Source organism: Taudactylus pleione, unplaced genomic scaffold, assembly GCF_031769625.1.
Source record: "Taudactylus pleione unplaced genomic scaffold, aTauple2 ptg000302l, whole genome shotgun sequence".
NCBI classification, from domain to species: domain Eukaryota; kingdom Metazoa; phylum Chordata; class Amphibia; order Anura; family Myobatrachidae; genus Taudactylus; species Taudactylus pleione.
The window spans coordinates 7,475,673-7,500,190 of NW_028284703.1; the positions used below are offsets into that span (position 1 = coordinate 7,475,673).

A 24,518-nucleotide genomic window follows, 5' to 3' on the forward strand; every position below is an offset into this window, starting at 1 on the left:
GCTATTATGTAGTATGTCTAAGTTATTAATCATAGTTACTGTTTGCCACGCATTCATCTCGGAGCTGAGTTATAGTGTTACTGTTTTTAGAAGCACTGCAATTAAAACACTCCCAAACTCACACAGAGTCAGATACAGAAGCAATGTCTGTCTGGCTATTAATGATCAGAACATTTTCCTGGCAAACCGTTCAGTTGTTTTGGGAATAGATGTCTCTTACTGTCACATTTATCATTGATATTATTCTGGAGAGTGAGAGATAGGGGAAATTAATTTTACACAATAAACCCATCAACATAAGAAATGTTCTAAGTTAATGTTGTGTTCATGTAATTATACAGTTGGAGAGGTTACATGTAATTCATCTATTATATTTATTCAAGGTAATATATACATGTATACAGTATATATTTAAATAGAAATAAAAAAAAGTGCCTAATAGTGTACAAAATAGTGTATATAGTGATAAGTTAACACCTAATAAAATGCACCAATTAGATGAGTAGATCCACAACTTGTCTTAATTGGATTTTTCTTCAGTCACGTGACCACCAATACAGTTTAATGTATATGTAAATATAAAAAAGGAATATCACAGTGTGTACTGCACATACAATTAAAGTGGAACATAAAGTATGAGATGAATATTAGGAACTAGTCAGTCCCAAAGTAACATCATCAGAATTCCACTAACGCTAGTACTCCATAGAAGGGTTTTATTTTATCCAACAAAAGCAACTAATAGGTAGCACACGTACAGGGAATAAATAGAAAATGGGTTTATCTGTCTATAGGAGAAGTCTCTTGCATGAGACGAAATGCATTGGGACTGCTACTACTTCCCCTATGGACAGATAAGCTCATTTTCTATTTATTTCCTGTACGTGTGCTACCTATTATTTGCTTTCTATGGAGTACCAGTTGTAGTGGAATTCTAATTACTAGAACGCCAATCTCCGGAACCTCAGCAATACTGATTCCTCCTGGCTTCTTGGTATTTCCTGGATCCTATTAGACTTGATACCTTCTAGTCAACCCCGATGCATTTCGTTTTACAACTTCGGCAGATTCTCCTGACTATTTTTTAGTTTCCCACTTGGGCTGTGAAAACTGAATAAAGATTTTTTATATAACTGTAATAAAATGTAATAAAGTTATAGTTAGGGTTGGATGTCCTATGTACTGGAACCACTGAAGTGAGGAAGCAGCAACTACAGGAGACACATTTTTATAAATGACTCCAGTCCGCTTAGCCTTATTAACTGTTTCTTAAAGATCCCTGTAGAGGAAATAGCCCTATAATGGCCAGCCTGGAGTGTCACTGTTATAATGGAGACCAGTACAGAATGTTTAGCACGGGGTCTGGTTTAGGATTTTGTGCACTTCACCTTTTTTATTATTTATTTATTGTATTTATTACGCTGTAAATGCAAAACGATGAAGCATAATCGCAACTTAGAGGTACAGTAGCTTTGCCAGATCTTTGCACCTCTCCTAAGTGGCCTGTTCTTCCGCAAGGCATAATTCACACAATATGTTTCTAATCTCTTAAACCGGTACTAATGTCTCCAAGCCCCAGTCAGTGGCGTAACTAGGGTTTTTGGAGCTCAGGGAAAGTTGAAGAACGGCGCCACCCCCACACACACACACACTCATAGCAAAATATATTTGAACGCTGTAGGCGCGGCAAAAAAGTGGGCGTGGTCACATAATGAAGGGGCAACATGACATGCCACCAATTTCTCATTCCTTTCCATTCTATATGCATATTACCTATACGGTGATTTCTCACAATGTGGAACTTCTGAAGAAATGTATCCTCCCTGGGAAGACAGTGTCTCTAGTCTGTATTCACTATTCATGTAGGCTACATCATCTGAAAGATGCCTGTTTGTGTAGGAATATTAATAAGGTCATCTTCATACAACAGTGGTTCAAACAGACTCGTTCCCCCTATGTAGCTTCCTTCCCCTGCATTTCTCGGCCACACAATCTCCCACTGCGTCATCTCTCAGCCACACTATCGCCTCCCCCAAGTGTCGTCTCTCAGCACACCATCACAGATACACACACACACTGACACAGATACACACACACACTGACACAGATACACACACACACTGACACAGATACACAAACACACACTGACACAGACACACACACCTCTTTCACACAAATGCAGCCAGCCAAATAAGTACATTGCTGGCATCTACTGTTTTTAAAGTCACCCCCTCCCCCCGTGGCTGTCCCCCCCACCCTTCCCCCTGCAAAAAAACACATCTGACTGAAGAGCAGAGAGAGCGCTGGGGAAGGGAGAGTCACTCTGTCACCCAGCAGCTCTCAGGATGGGAATGACTGCCTGGGAGGGGCTGCGCGCGGGATGTAGTCGGCATCCCAGTGTGCAGAATGCAGACGGTCTAAATACCGGGGCTGAAATCCCGACAATTCGGGATCCCAGCACCAGTATCCCGACCGTCGGCATCCCAAATGGTAAGTATCGGGGTGCCTGGGGAGGGTAGCATTAGGTAGTGGGGTTAGGGTTAGGCATTAGGGGGAGGGTTAGGGTTAGGCATCGGGAGGGAGGGTAAGTATTAGGGTGTGGGGAGGGGGAGGTTAGGTTTAGGTACTAGTGGGGGAGATTAGGTTTAGGCACTAGGAAGAGGAGGTTAGATTTAGGCACCGGGGAGGGAAGGTTAGGGTAGGGGTAGGGAAAATACTTACCTTGCTTTTCAATGGGTGTCGGTATTCCGGCTGTCGGGATGCCACTGTCAGTATTCTGAACAGCGGCATCCCGACAGCCGGGATATCATACCCAACCCACTGCGTGCTTCTGCTGCAACTCCCCCTACAGTCAGCACCAGCAGGCACAGTTGCTTTCTCATTACATTATTACAAGTCTTCGGTCCGGACACAATGGTGGCGGGGGTCGGGCGGTGCGGGTGCAATGTCCTGATCCACAGTGCCCCCCTCTGCTGGGCCTGCAACGGCACCTAGGGCATGTGCCCCATTCGACCCCCCCATAGTTACGCCGCTGGCCCCAGTGACTCTTTGCCTTTAACACTTTAGAATTCCTGCACCAAGAGGCCAGAGATGGGGGGGATGGAGGGGATATAGTAGACATGGCCAACGTAAAGTAAGAGACTGCCAATGAGAAGTGTGTCCCAAGATGGACGCAAAACAGTTGCAAATGTTCCTGTTTGGAGGGAAATGACTTGTGGGTACTCGACACCTGGTGCAAATTGTGAGCTGCTTGAATTTGATAAGCCATACTATAACAGCTGTAGCTGTGATCTAATGCATTGCACAGTGCACCAAATACTAAAAAAAGTTTGGGAAGGGGAACGCTGCTGATATGTTTATTAATGTGGACCTTAAAAGAGTAAAAAAAAAATAATATTTGTATCTTGTGCAACTTGCTTTTAGCTGTAGATGAGCGATTCGGTTTTGGTTTGGATCTTTCTGCTAAGTTCAGATCTGAGAAAGAGGCCATACGGCATCATTCTGGAAATCTTGGCTCTTTCGTGGTTTGGATCACCTTTATAATGCTTCATTCTCAAGGCCTGATTCAGCAAGGATCACTATTGCGATCGAAGTAGCGATTACGCACGCAGTTCATCTGCAATAGTATGTTAATACATTGCGATCGCTATGCCGTCGCAGCACTACACAAGGATGCCCACTTTACCTTACACACATCCGTAATGTTTAGCAAGACTGCAAATCATCGGTACAATCGAGTACCATCGCAGCCTCACATACACTTGCACAAGGTCAGACCTTACTCAGAAATTGCTAACTTCCTCTCATGATATGAGTCCTCGCACTGCGTACGCATCGCAGTGGATAATTTATGCACTTCAAAATATAAAGAAGCGCTTGTATTCTTGAAATGATGATGTAATGATACCTGTAATGCACTGTGGCACTGACAATAAAATAAGAATAAATAAAAACATTGGGCCTGATTCAGACCCACTCGCGAGCGGCTGTCCGCTCGCAAGTGGGTCGATGTTATGGACTGAGCATGCGCACGACGGAGGGAGCTCCGTCGTGCGCATGCGCCAGACGCGACGAGCGAAGGAAAGTCCTTCGCTCGTTGTGTCCGATCAAAGGGGGCGTGCTGTCAATGTTGATTGACAGCACGCCCCCTTTGGTGGGCGTGCCGGGGCGTGCCTCCCTGACGGGGGCGTTCCCACGGGAACGCCTCCCATCAGAAGCCGGCCCACTGACATCACTAGTGATGTCAGTGGGAGTGATTTTGGCTCTGATAGAGCCAAAATCACTCCGGAGCTTGCGGTTGAAAACCTCAACCGCAGGCTCCGGCTCGCAAATTCGATGGTCGCGATGGTCTCGACCATCGCGACCATCACAATGCACGCTCGTATAGCCTGTGGGTGGTGACCCACAGCTATACGAGCGTCCAGGAGGACGCTCCATGAAAATGGAGCCCGGCCCTCATTCAGAGCGTGCGCTCTGCTCAGAGCGTACGGCTCTGAATGAGGGCCTTTGTTCCCTGTAAATGAAAGTGCAGAGTTGTAACTATTTGTATTCTAGTATAATAGACCAGTAATGTTTGCATACACAAAACCATTCAATACATACAGTAAATTAAAGCAACATGTTTATAGCTCTTTCCAGGGCCGGATTAAGGTCTGTGGGGGCCCCTGGGCAATAAACTGGTGGGGGCCCTCATCAATGACATTATCAAATATAAAAATGTTACAAGTGATTTCCCAATATTTGTAAACCTGACTAAAAACAATTAAAAAAATCACACAGTACCCCAAAATAATCTTTAGTTAGGTGGAACCTTTAGTTAGGTGGAAATCCACATTATGTATATATATATATATATATATATATATATATATATATATATATTTATATAGAATTTTCATATTTTGTCCTCTATTCACCACCACAATGGCTTTGAAATGAAACAAACAAGATATGCTTTAACTGCAGACTTTCAGATTTAATTTGAGGGTAATTACATCCAAATCAGGTGAACGGTGTAGGAATTACAACGGTTTCTATATGTGCTTCCCACTTTTTAAGGGGCCAAAAGTAATGGGACAAACTAAACAATCCTAAATCTAACTTTCACTTTTTAATACTTTGTTGCAAATCCTTTTCAGGCAATTACAGTCTGAAGTCTGGAACGCATAGACATCACCAGACGCTGGGTTTCATCCCTGGTGATGCTCTGCCAGGCCTCTACTGCAAATGTCTTCAGTTACTGCTTGTTCTTGGGGCATTTTCCCTTCAGTTTTGTCTTCATCAAGTGAAATGCATGCTCAACCGGATTCAGGTCAGGGGATTGACTTGGCTATTGCATAACATTCCAGTTTTTAGCCTTAAAAAACGCTTTGGTTGCTTTTGCAGTATGCTTCGGGTCATTGTCCATCTGCACTGTGAAGCACTGTCCAATGAGTTCTGAAGCATTTGACTGAATATGAGCATATAATATTGCCCGAAACACTTCAGAATTCATTCTGCTGCTTTTGTCAGCAGTCACATCATCAATAAATACAAGGGAACCAGTTCCATTGGCAGCCATACATGCCCACGCCATGACACTACCACCACCATGCTTCACTGATGAGGTGGTATGTTTTGGATCATGAGCAGTTCCTTTCCTTCTCTTCTCTTCCCATCACTCTGGTACAAGTTGATCTTTGTCTCATCTGTCCATAGGATGTTGTTCCAGAACTGTAATGGCTTTTTTAGATGTTGTTTGGCAAACTCTAATCTGGTCTTCCTGTTTTTGTGGCTCACCAATGGTTTGCATCTTGTGGTGAACCCTCTATATTCACTCTTGTGAAGTCTTCTCTTGATTGTTGACTTTGACACATATACATCTACCTCCTGGAGAGTGTTCTTGATTTGGCCAACTGTTGTGAAGGGGTTTTTCTTCACCAGGGAAATAATTCTTTTGTCATCCACCACAGTTGTTTTCCGTGGTCTTCCAGGTCTTTTGGTGTTGCTGAGCTCTCCGGTGTGTTCTTTCTTTTTAAGAATGTTCCAAACAGTTGATTTGGCCACACCTAATGTTTTTGATATCTCTCTGATGGGTTTGTTTTGATTTTTCAGCCTAATGATAGCTTGCTTCACTGATAGTGACAGCTCTTTGGATCTCATATTGAGAGTCGACAGCAACTGATTCCAAATGTAAATGTCACACCTAGAATCAACTCCAGACCTTTTACCTGCTTAATTGATAATGAAATAACGAGGGAATAGCTAAATGTTGTGCTCCATTTTTTGCACTAGTTGTGGGGGCCCTCTGTGTGTGGGGGCCCCAGGACGATCGCCCCTGCCGCCCTGCTTATAATCCGCCCATGGCTCTTTCTGTGATAAAGAGTGTGTATTTACTTGTTCCCCGGAACTGACGTATGCGGCTGGTTCAGGAACCGCATTTAACTTTGATGATGAATGCACGCCCACAAAACGGTGTTCAATCGCTCTGGCACGCCTGCGTTTCGCCAACCACCCCGTCACCACCCACAAAGTGCACTTCCTGTCAATCACTCTGCGATGGGTCTGCGTAGTCACTGCGATCGCAGTCCTGATCACAGTGGCTAGTTTGCGCATGCGCATTGCGATGCATACGCATGTGCAGATCGCAACAATCGGCCGATTGCGTGCGTATTAGCAACAGCGATCCTTGCTGAATCAGGCCCACAGATCTAGGGGTCCATTTACTAAGCAGTGTTAGGAGACAGAGTGAAAAGTGATAAGAAACTGATAAGGTGCCACCAATCAGCTCCCAACTGCCATCTCAGAGGCTGTGTTTGAAAAATGACAGTTGGGAGCTGATTGGCTGGCACCTTATCACTTTTCACTCTGTCTCCTAACACTGCTTAGTAAATAGACCCCTTAAACTTGACGGGAGGGCCGAAGCAAAACTGAACCGGTTATCTCTACTTTTAACAGGCTCTGTGCAACTAGGGCACTTACTATCTACACATGTGTAATGTGTACGAATTGTGTACTGCATTTATGACCTTCTTTAGTGCTCAGTGTTGAGCCACGCTTCCTGTTGTATAAGCCGCTTAAGTATGATGGCTTCCGTGTGTTTGCATAATTTGTTAGCCACCTATAGATTCCTTCATCATTACCTCTTAAAACCCAATAAAATAAAGACACTACACACCATAGCTGGCAGGAAGAAGGTCCAAATTTTATTTATCACTTCCATAAAGTTGGTGGCCTAGGATAAGCAATTGCAAACCGTACTACTCAAATTTTGGTCAACCAAGTGGGTAATCCTACCCACGGATTGGGTTCTTCCAATCCCACTGATCGTGAAGTCAGCCAAAACTCCTCCCTCGCTACGCAGTGTAAAGTCCGTATCTAGACTCATGCACCGCTTCATTTTGGGAGGAGCCTTCACGATCTTCAATATCAATGGGGGCCGTGACAATCACCGCAGCACTGCTGCATACACCGGCATAGGTGTCACACATCGACGTAGGTGCCCGCTGCCCGTTGCTAGGCAGATGAGCCAAATCACTTTCAAAATCACTACACGGCCCCCGGAGGATATATCATCCTCGCACCACATGATTATCATTGTAACTTTATTATGATTTAGTTTGCAATTGCGTTTCCCACCACAGCTAGAGCCTCTTTAGGAACTAGCCTGCCACCAACTTACCGCCTACTCCCCGCCCTCTGCTAGTAGATCCTCTATCAACCAGGCCATTCCGTAGTCTGACAGATGTACTCCATCTGCCCTGTATAGTGATTCCAGCGAAGCCACTATTTAAGGGTGCCTAATGACCCTACCTCCTAAGTTGGTTATGAATTTGCCTATTATCCTATTTACCTTCCGCCCTGTCCTAAGCATAGCTGGCCCTGCTGCTGCCTGCCACTGCCTTCTAGGAACTATGTTTGACCAAACTAGAAGAGTGTCTGGCCAACATGAGTGTACCTTGCTTATGTCTATTTTGATTGCCCTAACTAGGCTCCAGAAACTTGTCTTGCCTAAGTCGTTTCCCCCCAAGTGTAATATTATCTTCCTTGGATATCCGTATTGCCTAGCCGCCCTAGCAATTTCTGTGTCTAGTTGTTCCCACTTAATTCCTCTCCTTCCCAACCATCTGATCCGACCCCACTGTCTCTCTGCAGTTTGCACTAAACCATTCCCCGTTACATATCTCTCCGCCCATAAGATAAAAGAATTCCCCACGATCCAGGTTTCTCCGCCACTGTGCGACTCTGAAATTTAGAAAAAACATGTCAGTAACATTGTAATGCACAAAACTTTCAACCCCTCTTCCTTTGTTCTAACTACTACTAATGCGTGCTCACTTGAGGTTCAAGACCCTTGAAGGGGGTGAAAACAAAAACCTCATGTCTAGAGCCAATTGAAATGCTGGATCCGTGCATCAGCCTTTTGTCCTTCCAAGTCGCCTCCCCTTCCATGCCCCTTGGACCTCCCTTGTCTTGAAATTCCACCTTTAACCCTGCGTTTTCCTGCAGTCACTGTCCCCTGACACACTAATCGTTACTTCCTTTTATGTGTACTACAGATAGCCGAACAACTCTTACACACTATCCCCACAATACTACAGCGCTTATCTGCATCGGAATCATTTGCAGATCCCTGCTTACGTATTCTTGCACATCTGCTCCTGATATTTGTAAATGGAGGGAGGCGCATTTGCTACCTATGCAGAACTCGTTCCATCTCAGATTTTTGTCCAAATCTGCCTAGCTAGCAAAATGAATTTATCTCCACAGCAACATTTTACGTCTGCGCTTAGAAGCATATCATGTCCCGCTCTTATAAGAATATGAGGACACTATAGATAGCACACTACCGGCTTAAGGAAAAACTTTCATTTTTTTTGTCCTCATCTCTATTTTATTTTGTTTGTGTTTGTCCATTGAGTGAAATAAGTGGATAAGAGGGGCCAGTGGAGAAGTTGCCCATAGTAACCAATTATCCTATCATTTTATAGAATGTACTTAATAAATGCTACCTCAAAGCTGATTGGTTTTTATGGGCAACTTCTCCGCTGGTCCAGTTCTCCACTCTTTTTACTGCTTGATACATCTCCCCCTCAGTTTGTTTGACACAGACCCCTCCCCCACCACCAGCACACGCACACATATACAGCCAAATAAAAGTTTTCATCTAGGTTGTGAGTTAAGCCACAATCTGGTCATCTATAATGGGTGCAGGGTGGGCAGGTCAGCTCAAAATCTAGTGGGGCCCACACCGCACTCCTTGCACCCATGTTATTTAATACTTACCTTTTACGAGAGTCCCACGTTAGCAGCAGCAGTGCTGCACAAATCGCTGGGACCTGGACATGCGTAGTGGTAAAGCCTACTCCATGCGCCACCAACTAAAGGGGAGAGGGCTCAGACGGAGACTGCACACGGGCCCCCTTGTCTCTTAATACGCCCCTGACTGGGTGGCTATAAGAAGAGACATATTCAGTAAAGTAAAAAACAAAACTAAAGCAGACCTTCAAAAGTAACAGTAACAAACACCGTCCCTTGGTGACAACCTTGTAAGGTCATTCACTCTTGTGGGTCTCTTATACCCCTTTTACACCAGAGCAAAAACCTGGGTTTTTGCTGGGTCTACCCGGGTCGCAGCTCAGTGTAAAAGGGTCCCTGAAAAATAACCTGGGTCAAGTGACCCTGCAATCCAACCCATGTAGCTACCAGGGTTGGACCCAGGATGGACCCAGGTAATGGTGCAGTGTAAACGGTGCAACCCGGGTTATCTGACCTGGATCATGCCTAAAATGAGCGGATTGGTGGTTGTGGAGCATTCACCTCCCACTTTTTATGACCTCACAGGTTTAGCAGGGCAGACCTGAGTTCAGTGTGAACAGGGTTGACCTGGGAGTAGCCCAGATCAAAGGTGCAGTGTAAATGGGTCTGACCAGGGTTGGAACCATGTCCAAAAACCCAGGTCGGACCTGGGTTTTTGGTGGAAAAGAGGTATTAGTAATGGCATCAAAACCTCTCCTACATAATAATTTAATTGGTGTGAGTGTCTTGGTTTATAATGATTCACTTTGGAGGTTTGTTAAAATGTTAGTCAGTTTTCTCTTCTCTCCTGGAATATACAGAAACTTAAATTACATAGTTGCCAATTTATCTAACTTATATAAATTACATAGTTGCCAATTATATATTTTTGATTTTAAATAGTATTCTTAGATTTTTCTTTCTGCTGCATTTATGGGGATATGATTAATGCAATTATCTCAACTTACCAATTTCACCTTAACAACCATAACAGCAGCCTGGCTATAATGTATTTTGGCCTCTGTTCCAAATAAGCAGTATAACTAAACAGCACTTTACTGTATGTATGATATCAGCACATAATCTCCTTGAAAATTCTGTTATTTGTGTGAACTTTTGCTTAATCGGTTACAGCAGGGGTGGGAACCTTTTTTCTGCCATTTTGATATATATAACATGAAGGCCACACCTCCTCCTTGTGATGTCACATGGGGCGGGGACGCAATCGCCAGTAGTCACAGCAATGCCCGGAGCATCCTGAGGATGCTCCAGGGAGCTGTAAGGGCAGCGGTGTGACCATCTGAAGTGCCCTAAGGACGCTCCAGGCTGCACTGCTGCATAGATTCTGGCTGGAGGGTGCCATTCTAGACACCCTGCTAGCCAGATGAGGCTAGCAGAAAAATCTCAGAGGGCCAGACCAAATGACTCCGAGGGTCTTACACAGCCCCCGGGCCTGAGGTTCCCCATCCCTGGGTTACAGCATCCCCACCATCATCATGGGTGACTTCAACATCCTTATTGATAGTCCACATACGTTTTGTACCTCCAAACTTCTCCTTCTAACCTCCCCTCTCAGTCTCTCCCAGAGAACTGACTCCTCAGGTTGGCCACTGCCTTGATCTTCTATTCACTGGACTATGCTCAGTTTCTGAGTGTTAATGAACGCTTCTTACCTTCTCTCATACCACAACTTAAACACCTACATGGCCTCCTTTATTACTTCAAGCTCTCGGTTATTGAACTCTACTAAGCGTCCTCCAACCCTGCAGAAATATTAACTATTTATTTTCAACAATGTTGCAACAATTCACTTCTCAAAAGATTACTAGCCCTCGATAAAGTGGCTCCAGCTATCCGTCACACTCCATGTAGACTTAGAGGTCCACCACAGCATTCTAAACATCTCCAAAATTTTTCTCATATAAGGTAGAACGTCAGTGGCATAAATCTCACCACTTTCAGACATACGACCCAGGAATTTTTTACCCACATAAACCCGGGTTTTTGCTTCAGACCCCCTTTCACACTACACCTGAGACTTGGGAAATTCCATGGTCGGATACGTTCACACTAAACCTGGGTCTGCCCTGGAAGTTGGTGTGGATTTAAAGGGGATATGTTTTTTTTTTTTGTACACAGTAATGACATAATATAAAAATTTGTATTTTTAGAGTAAATACCACAAGGTTTGTTTATTTCCAATGTTTTTTTTATTGAAAACCAATAAATGTTTATATTACAATATAAGTATATTATGAATATGGCCTCTAGAAAGTTGCAGTCTATACAAAGACAAAATTTTCACATAAAAAAAGTTAAGCGAAAAATAATACACACTTAAATTTGTTTGTACCCAGTCATGTGGTCTGGGTGACTGCAGTTGATGTCATCAGCAGGTGCATGGAACAGCCAATGAGAAGGTTTTCTAAAAACCCAGGTCTAAAAACCTGGGTTGGATGCATTCACACTAGAGGCTACCTGGGTTGCACCCGGGAAAAACCCTGGTATAAAGCAGGGTCATGGACCCGGGTTGTTTCTGTTCACACATAGCAAAAGCCTGGGTTGATGCACTTTCACGACCAAAAACCCAGGTTTTTGCAGTATGTCTGAAAGGGGTACCCTTTCAGATATACAACCCGGGAAATTTCTCCTGTGCAAATTCCCGGGTAATTGGTCGAGACCCCCCTTTCACACTACAGTGTCTACCCGGGAAAATCCCAGGTAGATCCCTTTCAGACAAGAGCAGGGTTTTTCTGCTTACCTGCCTCTTCTCTGCCGTCTGCTCCTCCTAGCCTATACCCTCTCTGGCTGATGATGATGATGTCATCATTCAGCAGCCGGAAGTTGGCCAATCATAATGCAGATTTTTTTTTTATTATAATTTTTTTTAAATTTGTTTCAATTCCCTGGTGGTCCAGCGGGAGTGCGGGCGGCCTGCTGTGGCATAGCCAGCCGGCGCTGGGGGTGGTGAGCAGCAGCGCTGAGCATCCTATAGGACACTCTGCGCTGTCAGCACAAAGCAGCAGCGCTGAGCGTCCTATAGGACGCTCTGCACTGTCAACTACATGTAAAAGCTGCTTGGTGCTGCCCAGGAGTAGTAAATTCCCGGGTAGCACCATTCAGACAGAAGCAGGGTAATTTCCCGGGACTTAAGTCCTGGGAAAAACCCTGGTCATTTGCAGGGGCGGTACCTTTCGAACAGACACGGCTACCCGGGAAATTGGCTGAGGCAGGCCAAATTCCCGGGAATCTTGAGATGTCTGAAAGGGGTTAATGACTTCCTCACACTTAAGATTTTCTATCACTCCTATCGAAAGGTAAACTGCCAATAAACATTTCTAATATTTAATCTCTCTGACATGAAATGGTATATTGGAGCTATAACATTTTTCAAACTCTTCACTCACTGAGGTGGGCCCAAGATCATCACAATTTAGGAGGAAGGGGGGGAGGGCTAAATTCTTATGGGTGGATCTGTACTTACTAATGATATAAGCCAGGGGTCAGGGAACTTTTTTACCTTTTACACCAAAATATATTAAGATATGCCAACATTACCCCCTTGATTTGAAAAGAAGGACATCATATAGTAGTTCCCCCATATAATGCCCCTGTAGTAGTGCCCCCATAGTTATGCCCCTGTAGTAGTGCCCCCATATAATGCCCCTGTAGTAGTGCCACCATATAATGCCCCTGTAGTAGTGCCACCATATAATGCCTCTGTAGTAGTGCCCCATATAGTGCCCCTGTAGTAGTGCCCCCATATAATGCCCCTGTAGTAGTGCCCCCATATAGTGCCCCTGTAGTAGTGCCCCCATATAATGCCCCTGTAGTAGTGCCCCCATATAATGTCCCTGTAGTGCCGGTTGTAAAAAAAAATACACCTTAATCCCGCTCCTGCATCCGCCGTAGTCCCGTCCGCCCAGCTGCTCCTCGGAACTATGGGAGAGACGTCATGACATCTCTCCCATAATGCTCATGGAGAGAGCCGGAAACTGGAGTTTAGAAGAGAACTCCAGCCTCCGGCTAACGCGGCGCTGCAGAGAAGGAGCCGGGCGCCCGCTGGTAATAACAGCTCAGCGGGCGTCCGGCTTAGAGCCTCCATGTGGCACAGCCGGGCATGCATATGAATGCATATATTATAGAATGATTCATATGCATGCCCGGCTGTCCGTCCATTACCCCCAGAAATTTCATTTTTACCCCATGTGGGGTAATTTGCCCCTGTTCCCTGACCACTGATATAAGCAAACAAGTCGGTAAACTTTTGGAACATTTTTTTGTTAACTGAAAAAACTGTACTTATTCTAGTCATTACCTGTAGGCAGCAAATGTTCCAGTTTACAATGTAACACTCATGCCTTAGGTAAAGGAGATAGCGCTCTCACAAAGTGCACTGACTGTAGCATAGATACAAAACTCTCTTATGTAAGCCAAAGGTAAATTTGTAAAATATGCCTAAAGGATATCGGGCCTGATTCACTACTGATCGCAACTGCGATTATGCACGTAATCGGCCGATTGTTGCCTTCTGCGCATGCGTATGTATTGTGCGTGTGCGAACCGGCTACTGCGATCAAGACTGTGATCGCAGTGACTATGCAGACCCATCGCAGAGTGATTGACAGGAAGTGCCATTTTGGGGAGGTGATGGGGGGTGGTCGGTGAAACGCACGCAGTCTCACTGCAATGATATGCTAATCTACTGCGATCGCTATGCCATCGCAGCACTACATAAGTACGCCCACTTTACCTTGCACAAATCCGTAATCCTTAGCAAGACTGCAAAACCATCTGTAACATCGAGTACCATCGCAGCCTCACGCACACTTGCACTTGCGTATGCCATTGCAGTGGATAATTTATACACTCCCCTGCAACGGGGCACGCCTGTGTTTCACCTCCCACAAATGACACTTTCTGTCAATCACTCTGCAATGGGTCTGCGTAGTCACTCCCGATCGCAGGGGCCGGTTTGCGCACGTGCACCCTGCAGAAGGCAACAATCTGCCGATTGCGTGTGTAATCGCAGTTGCAATCAGTAGTGAATCAGGCCCAGAATCCGCAGAACTACAATTTTGTATAAAATAGTCATTTAAATGTGGATCCAGGTGAACCAAAAGCCGTAACAACAATTTATGTCTCTTACTATCCCTCCAATAATTCTAGTGACAACCTATAGCATTCTTTTGTGATGTCTCGGACTTGACTTTAGCGCAAAGAAACCCCATTTACAGAAAAGCACAGGGATTGTGGGCCAATCATTTAAAGCAGTGGTTCTCAACCTCGGTCCTCAGGACCCCGCACAGTTCACTTTTTGCAGCTCACCCTGCAGGTGCACAGGTGTATTAATTACTCACTGACACATTTGCAGCTAACTGTTTCACTAGTAATTATGTGAGGAGACCTGCAAAACATGCACTGTTTGGGGTCCTGAGGACCGAGTTTGAGAACCTGTGATTTAGAGAGACGAATTAAGCACTAGCTATACTCCTGGGGAGGAGTGGATTTCTCTGGTTCTTTTGTGCAATTTGCATTATATTGTTAAGGCTAAAACCTATAAAAACATATGTAAAATGGACCACTGTCTTTCCCCGTACATTATCCTATCACCTCCAATGTCAGGAGGCGATCACTGTTCATGTGTGATAAGCACTGCAGAGTATGCATCTATACATGCTACAGTAATTACAATAAATAATAGTATGACATTCCCAATCTCATTGCATTGCTTAAAGTGCTAGATACCAGATAAAAAATAATCTATGGCTGTACATTATTCTTTTAGTCCACAGGTTCTCAAACTCGGTCCTCAGGATTCCACACAGTTCACGTTTTCCAGGTCAACGGTAGGGGCACAGGGGTATTCATTACTCACTGATACAATTTAGAAGATCCACAGGTGGAGCTAATTGTGCTTCTGTGAGGAGACCTAGAAACGTGCACTGTCTGGGGTACTAAGGACCGAGTTTGAGAACCTATGTTTTAGTCAAACAGATTAGAATCCTTTTTTTTGTTTGTTTTTAATTAAACAATGTACTGTTTTACAAAATCATTTCTTATTGTCAGCTGTAGAATCCACCATTTTGTTCATGTTTCACTTAGTAATTTATTAATGTGTAAATTTACAATTGTCACAATGTAAAAAAGTTGGCCAACTCTCAGTTCCAGAGACCATCATTGGCTGCTCTCTCTCCACTTCTCCTCCCTCCATTTCCCATGCTGCTATAAGGTCTTTTAACATCTCAGAACTGTAATAACCTTGCAGAGAGCACGCCCAAAGCCTGTCTATGACGAGGGATGTCTTTAGGTTGATATTTATACATGAATATTCAGTTCCAGCTTTTGTCATTGTAAATATGCAGTGATTCACAGAAACTCCATGTCGATCCAGAAAAATTCTATTAAAATAATATTTTACAATTAGGGGTCAATCCAATTAGGTGCGAATTGCAAGGTGCAAGTTGCTATTTTCTCTTCGAATTCACATAGCAAATTAATTTTGCAATCCAATTAGCGACTTGCACTGAATCAGTCAGATTGAATTTGCAACTTTCCATTTGCACCTCCCTGAGGGTGAGAGATGGAAAAGAAAATCTTTATTTTAAGGTTAAAATGTCGGGACACTGTGCTGAACCCCTTGGACACCCCCACTAATGACTAATTAAGCAATTGGAAGTTTCCAATTAGCTTAATTAGTCCAATAAGTACATGTCATTTTGGGGGTAAAAAAAATTGTCCTCAAATTGCCCCAAAATCATTTTTTTTTGTTAGTTTAGGCACCCTAAATTTAATTACAATATTTTTTAATTGAAAAACAATTGTTTTTTTTATAATTTTTTTTTATTTTTCAAGGTGCCCTCAAAGTACCCCAAAATCACTTTTTCTTACTTTTTTTTGCATTTTTCATTTAATTAGTTTGAGATTAAACGAAAAAAGTTAGTTTTTTTATCATTTTCTTGCATTTTACATAAAAAACACAAATCAGCCATTTGACAGCAATTAAAAACCTACAGTACCTTCCTAATGCCCACAAACAGCCTTCTATACGGCAATGCTAATGAAATTATAAATTTTGTGGGGCCCAGGATGGTCTCCCCACTTTTTCATGCACTTCTCTCAATCTCATTTGGCAGTCAATTCGCACCCCTTCACTGTGAGTAGTGCGACTAGGGATTTTTAATTGGATTGGAGAATTCTCGGGAGCGCACTTCGATGCAAAGTCTGCAAGTTTCAAGAAACAAACTCGCTACTCGCAATTGGATTGACCCCTTAGTGTTTATTTAAACATTTCCTAATGTATTTTTTATATTTGTCTTTTTAACTTTTTTTAACACAAATTTAATTGGACAATCTTCTTGCTGTATTGTGTGCAGATACAGAGGCAGAGAGAAATGCGTTACGAGAGCAGGTGTACCCAAAGCTGAGAGAATTCTGCAGAGAAAATTATGGCATGGAGTTCCAGGTATTGTGTGTCTTTATTTATGTCTACCAAATGTATACAGAAATGAATGTTCCCTTGTTTCCTACACACCCTCTGTCATTTTGTGGTACTGTATATCAAATACTTTGCAATGATGAGATCTGAACGGTGTATGAATAGCAGGGCCAGAATAACAATGGGGCAGATGGGACCTGGCCTTCACATAAAAATAGGCCCATCATCATGACTATATGATGATGATCAGCCACCCAGTTGGCCACACCGTCAGCCATAAATCATAGTATTAAAGTTGTAGGTCTATTATTCTCCTAAAAACTATAAAATTTTTCCACTTTTATGTATTTAGGAAGACATTGGGACTGATAGTGTAGGGGTTGTGCACACTTACATGGCATTGGCCACACCCACACATAACTGGTCACACCTCCTCTGCTTCTCGCAATCGGCTCTTGATCATTTTCAGCCCCAGGCCTATGTTGCCCTTAATCTGCCCCTGTTGAAGAGGGATGTCCAGGTGGGCATGGTGGGAGTATGGAGTTACAAAATGTGTCATCGCTGTCCTTTCCCATTAGAGTTTCACACAGTTACCAGCATTATGTTCTTTGGGGATGGGCCACATCATCAGGCCCCTTCATTTCACCCACTTCCTTGGAGAAGAGATGGGTTGTGGGAGGGGAACTTGGAGTTCTCATATCAAATTTCGGAGTCTCCCGGAGAATTCATGAGAGTGGTCAAGAATTACTTTACATATCAGTTCTTAACTTCTTCCATTAAATTAAGTTTAACTAATAGTGGGCATGATTCTAAATAGCATAACAAACAGTGCATGCCCTGTAGATAACCTGAAAAAGTACACTGTATATTACTAAAAAAAAGTGTTAAAAATGTCAATGTGCAAATGTAGTACATCAAAAACATATAATAGGAAAATGTTTAAAAAATACAGATATACACAATGCACAAAACAACATAAACTTACAACATATAGAAAGAAGGGTGGTGTTCCAACTTCTATTAATATCCAAAGTGGTGTGAAAGGCTAGAGAAAGAGAGACATGCAATTAGCGATTTACTCACCCTTTCAGATGGTTAGAAATGGAATAATCTTAAAATGTCTTAAGGTGCATACACACGTAAAGATTTTCTATCCAACCATCCAACTAGTTGATTGGTTGGAATGAAAATCTGGTAAGGTATGAAAGCAAATGACAATCAGCAATTTGCTCCCAAATGCCAGAAAATGGTCAAAAACTGTTGTTTGAACAAATTGTTTAGATCAAACATTTAACAAACTTGTCTGATGACCATTTTCATCTGTTTTCTGGCATTTAGGAGCAAATTGCTCATCATCAGTTACTCCCATACGTTACCAGATTTTCATTCCAACCAATCAACTAGTTGGATGGTTGGACAGAACATCTTTACATGTGTATGCAGCATTAGGTAATGAAAGTTGTGGAGCCGCGTTTTGGAGTAATATCAATGGACGGCATGGGATTCCACTTGCACGGCATAAGCCCCTGCATCAGCAGAACGGACAATCTCATCAGCGTAAGGTAGTAAATCTAGGTTCCGCGACTGCCCGCAACTACATCCACTTTGCATGCGGCAATTGTACATTGTAACTTAAAATATTGGCTGAAAATATGTCACAGTTTCTATGTATGTCATGTTAAAATATTTTAATTTATTCTAAAATATTTCACTTTATGTTAATAACTTTACAGTGTATACAGAAGCGCTTCTTATGACCTAGAAATGTCGTGGGGAATAACATTCTACAGGTCATATTTATCAAAATGTCCAAATGTGTTTCCTATTATCAACTCTTCTTGTATGTGATGTTACAAATGCATAAAAGCCCTATTTACATGATCCACAGAGACTCCATCTGACTGTGCTGAAGAAAGAGTTGAATAACACAACACAATACAATAGGACTTATTTAACAATGCGGTCAAAAGAGGACTTTAGTGAAAATAGGGTTAGACAAATATTTGCTTCTTAGAACACACTTTATTGGTTTATATGTATTGGTTTATTGGTGAATAATTAAGTATGCAGAGGATATTGCAGTAGCTATTTAGGTTTAGGGTAAAAATCCTGTAACCTTGCTGTATGTACATTCATTGTGAAAAATGTAGTTCAAGTTGTCATACAAAAATAATCAGATATATACAGTTATGGAGCCCATACATCAGGCAGCTATCGGGGCAATTCCCTGTTCTGTCGATGCCCGGGTCGGGGGATCGGGAAAATCCAACAAGTTGGATAATCTCGATTTAAAAATTATCGTAATCCTCGAGTCAGGTACAGTACCTGTATTGTTAACATGTTGTATTTTGCTGATCCCTGACAAATCGCTAATCATCGGAGTCCACCAATCAGTGGAACGGAATGCTGATCGGCCTCAGCAGAATAGGAAATCGGCCCATAGCTGTATGTCTTGCATAACTTTATTTGTCTATTGATTTGTTTATCTATTGTTCTATCGTATTTCATTTTTTATCAGATATCTAGTTTGAGTACACTAAATAGTCTACCAAGCAGTATACAGTATTTAACTCACGTTAAAGAAGCAATTATCTATTTAGGATGTTTATTATTCTATTATGTAAATACGTGTTTGCTGCATGGGTATCTAGAATTTGTTTGTATGTTGATTATTGTTTATGTGTAGATTAAATAGAGATGTTGTGTTTCTTTATGGTGTAATAGTCTATGATATTACTATATAAAATGAGCAACATACCTTACAGTCTGGCTTTATTCTGAACAGCATAGACAATATCAAAACCGTAAAGACTGTGAACATGTGAAGTCCCTTGAAAGGTGTGGGGCTCCCTGTCGATAGCTTCTAATATTGATGATTGATTCTTATTCTTAATAGATGTATCCTTATTCACCCATCACTTTTGCACCATATGGAGCAAGATGCATGAAGCGACTTAGATGCTCCTCCATGGGTAGCGACACCCAGATCTATTTCTTAATTTAGCATCTGTGGCGCATTTTAGCTGCATCCAAAGTCAGTTATATTGTCCTTGTAATACTCTATAAAGGTGAGAATACAGATGTTGTGGTGCAGGTGCAAGCTGGAGTTACCTCTGTGGTGGATCAATCTTCTCACTTCGTCCTTTGGTACAACACTCAACTCAGACCACATCCCACCAGAGAAGCAAGGAACCCAGACACAAACATCTCAGACCACATCCCATCAGAAGGGCAAGGAACCCAGACAAAAATATCTAAGACCACATCCCATCAGAGATGCAAGGAACCCAGACACAAACATCTCAGACCACATCTCATCAGAGAGGCAAGGAACCCAGACACAAATATCTAAGACCACATCCCATCAGAGATGCAAGGAACCCAGACACAAACATTTCAGACCACATCCCATCAGAGCTGCAAAGAACCCAGACACAAACATCTGAGACCACATCCCATCAGAGATGCAAGGAACCCAGACATAAACATCTCAGACCACATCCCATCAGAGAGGCAAGGAATCCAGACACAAATATCTAAGGGGGTCATTCAGACCCGTTCGCGAGCAAAGGACGCTCGCAAACGGGTTGATGTTGCCCCACTGTGCATGCGCACGACGGAGGGAGCTTCGTCGTGCGCATGCGCGAGACCCGGAGAGCAACGTGCTCTCCGTCGCTCCAGGTCTCGCACCAAAGGGGGCATGCTGTCGATGTTGATTGACAGCACGCCCCCTTTGGTGGGCGTGCCGGGGGCATGGCGGCCAGACGGAGTCGCTCCCATGGGAACGCCTACCATCTGAAGCCGGCCCCACTGACATCAGTATTGATGTCAGTGGGAGTGATTTTGGCTCTGATAGAGCCAAAATCACTCCTGGGCTTGCGGCAGCGAGACCCTACCGCAGGGTCTCGTCACAAGCCCGATGGTCGCGATGGTCTTTGACCATCGTGACCATCATCATGGACGCTCGCTATAGCTGTGGGTGGTCACCCACAGCTGTACGAGCGTCCAGGAGGACGCTCCATTTTCATGGAGGAGGGCCCTGATTCAGAGCGAGTGCTCTGGTCAGAGCGTCAGGCTCTGAATCAGGCCCTAAGACTACATCCCATCAGAGATGTAAGGAACCCAGGCACAAACATCTCAGACCACATCCCATCAGAGATGCAAGAAACCCAGACACAAATATCTAAGACCACATCCCATCAGAGAGGTAAGGAACCCAGACACTAACATCTCAGACCACATCCCATCAGAGCTGCAAGGAACCCAGACACAAACATCTGAGACCACATCCCATCATAGAGTCAAGGAACCCAGACACAAATATCTAAGACCACATCCCATCAGAAGGGCAAGGAACCCAGACAAAAATATCTAAGACCACATCCCATCAGAGATGCAAGGAACCCAGACACAAACATCTCAGACCACATCTCATCAGAGAGGCAAGGAACCCAGACACAAATATCTAAGACCACATCCCATCAGAGATGCAAGGAACCCAGACACAAACATTTCAGACCACATCCCATCAGAGCTGCAAAGAACCCAGACACAAACATCTGAGACCACATCCCATCAGAGATGCAAGGAACCCAGACATAAACATCTCAGACCACATCCCATCAGAGAGGCAAGGAATCCAGACACAAATATCTAAGGGGGTCATTCAGACCCGTTCGCGAGCAAAGGACGCTCGCAAACGGGTTGATGATGCCCCACTGTGCATGCGCACGACGGAGGGAGCTTCGTCGTGCGCATGCGCGAGACCCGGAGAGCAACGTGCTCTCCGTCGCTCCAGGTCTCGCACCAAAGGGGGCATGCTGTCGATGTTGATTGACAGCACGCCCCCTTTGGTGGGCGTGCCGGGGGAATGGCGGCCAGACGGAGTCGTTCCCATGGGAACGCCTACCATCTGTAGCCGGCCCCACTGACATCAGTATTGATGTCAGTGGGAGTGATTTTGGCTCTGATAGAGCCAAAATCACTCCTGGGCTTGCGGCAGCGAGACCCTACCGCAGGGTCTCGTCACAAGCCCGATGGTCGCGATGGTCTTTGACCATCGTGACCATCATCATGGACGCTCGCTATAGCTGTGGGTGGTCACCCACAGCTGTACGAGCGTCCAGGAGGACGCTCCATTTTCATGGAGGAGGGCCCTGATTCAGAGCGAGTGCTCTGGTCAGAGTGTCAGGCTCTGAATCAGGCCCTAAGACTACATCCCATCAGAGATGTAAGGAACCCAGGCACAAACATCTCAGACCACATCCCATCAGAGATGCAAGAAACCCAGACACAAATATCTAAGACCACATCCCATCAGAGAGGTAAGGAACCCAGACACTAACATCTCAGACCACATCCCATCAGAGCTGCAAGGAACCCAGACACAAACATCTGAGACCACATCCCATCATAGAGTCAAGGAACCCAGACACAAATATCTAAGACCACATCCCATCAGAGATGCAAGGAACCCAGACACAAACATCTCAGACCACATCCCATCAGAGAGGCAAGGAATCCAGACACAGAGATCATGGCACACAAAATGTATGGAAATGATTTATATTTACTATGGCTGATTGAAAAGTAGCGTCCTTCACATGCAATACATTTTTATTCAGTGTTTCAACAACGATTCAAAGGCGTGCTGTAGACTGTTTTGTGACATCTTTACTTACATACAGTAGTATTGTTGTAGCACTGCTGTTGAAATAATAGCAGCTATGTCTATAATAAATGGTTCTCTCTCACCAAGGGGCCTATTCATCATCCCTTAATTTCTACAAAAGTAGGTGAAAATATTAAGTTTCACCTACTTTTGTAGAGATCAAGTTTCAGGGCTGTTCATTAATTATGTAACGCAGAAGATATCACTGATATCTCCTACTTACAATTCTCCTACGATAATTTCCACAGTCTCTTTAGTACAGGGACGTGAAAATCATGTAATTCATTAAGTTCCGAAAAAGCATTTTTTTGAAAACTTGGTAGTGCTACTGCACGCTATCCTGAGATGGCGTACAGCCCCCAAATGCCATCACAAGCTGCCGCTTGAGCAGGAGGGGAATTTTTTCAGATCCCTCCTTACTGTGTCACCATCGGCTCAAGCTCAATGCACAGCATGCTGCCCCCTCTCCCCCCCTTTGTGAACCTCCTGCCCACAGTATCTATCCCCTAGTGCTCAGCTCCTGGAGCTGAGTACACACCAAGCAGAAACAGCAGTAAGGTGCCCTAACCAACTCCACACAGAAGCAGCCGGGCAGGCAGCCAAGCGCTCCGCGGTGTACTGTGTGCTCAAAGTCTGCTGTCCCTCATGCCTGGCTCAACACAGCAATCGGGAAGATGCGGACGGGAAGGCAGCCAAGAGCAGCAGAACAGATCCCTCCCCGCTGTCTTCCTAATGCCTCCAGCTCAGTAGTCAGAGTCTGCTGCCCTTTGTGCCCACCTCCTGCCCACAGCCTCCATCCCCGCGTCCCAGTGAGCAGCTCCTGTCCGCATCCTACATTTTCCGGTGCCAAGCTCTTGCCCGTTATATAAAGAATGTTACTCACTGCCAGCTGCACTGTATCCTATGAGGGGTCCCTGTGCCCGTTGGAAGTCCCACTGAGAAGTGAGCAGGGACCCCGGGTGTCAGACCACCATCCACTGGACATAGGGGACTGTGAGCTTTTCAATGTCTGTCTTTGCTCTTAATTCCAATATATTCATATTAATGTATGTGCATTATTTATCATGAGTTCAGAGATGTGTGGTATACAGTATGTGCAGAAAAACATTTATATGTTGAATTCTTCTGATGTTTTCCATATTTGCAGTTTTCTGTTTAAGGCTTATTGACAAAATTCAAACAGACATTTATCTATGCAAATTATTATTTAGTGTCTCTCTTAAACCATTTCATATGATTAGGTGCTATTACATTTGGGACCATGTGTCTAGGAGAGCATTACAGGTTGTCCATCTCTCACATTCAATCCTAGCCACCAGAATTGTTGTCAGCATTGCATAGTGGGGATAGTACCCATCCCAAATGGGGTCCGCATTGCACAATAGTCACCAGACTGGGTTTCTTGCTGCCAAAATGGGGGCTAAGTAGGAGCTAGATGTCATAGTGATGTGTGAGGGTGAAGCGCACTTATGAGGAGCAAGGCAAGACCAATGCTGATTGTGTACCACACAGCGAATGTTTTGGGCTTCCTAAATGACCTCATTTCAAGGTGCTCATCCTCTTCCTGGTCCTTGGAAATCAATGTGAGCCTGACTCATAGTCGCCACCTGTTGAAATAATTATTTCAAAGATCCTCGAACTCACTCTCTAACCCCTCTTTCTTGCCCCCTTTATCTTTTTTCTCTCCCTTGATTTGGAAAATATCAAGCATGATCCACACTTACAGTAATTATTTCTTATATAAAAATAGAGATATGTGCAGAAAATAATTGTCGTGTTTTCGATTTTTGGTAAAACCACCCTCAAGTGTTTTGGTTCGTTTTGGATTTCTATAAAAATTGATAAAAACAGCTAAAATCATGTGACTTGAAACGGGTTTTGTTCCTATAGTACTATTAACATCAATAACATTAATTTCCAGTCATTCCCAGGCAATTTTGACCACATCACGGTACGTAAAACCACGAGGGAAGGACTTAAATGCAATCCAAAGTACACAAGATCCGGTTTCAGATCCGAGTTCCGAACTTTGTGAGAAGACCCGAGTCGGGACTCAGTTCTACTCGGAACCCCAAACTTGTGTGTTTAGTTTTCATAAAAACGGAACAGCTCATCTCTATATGAAAGTATACC

General features: G+C 43.8%; 1 protein-coding gene across 1 annotated transcript in view; it reads left to right on the forward strand.

The window, feature by feature from the left end:
• The window catches only part of NWD2 (NACHT and WD repeat domain containing 2), a 219,391-nt gene that overhangs the window by 96,597 nt on the left and 98,276 nt on the right, over positions 1-24,518 (forward strand). The window contains exon 3 of the mRNA XM_088442013.1: positions 16,653-16,741. Coding sequence (XP_088298139.1) covers positions 16,653-16,741 — 89 coding nt within the window. The remainder of the gene's footprint in view (positions 1-16,652; positions 16,742-24,518) is intronic.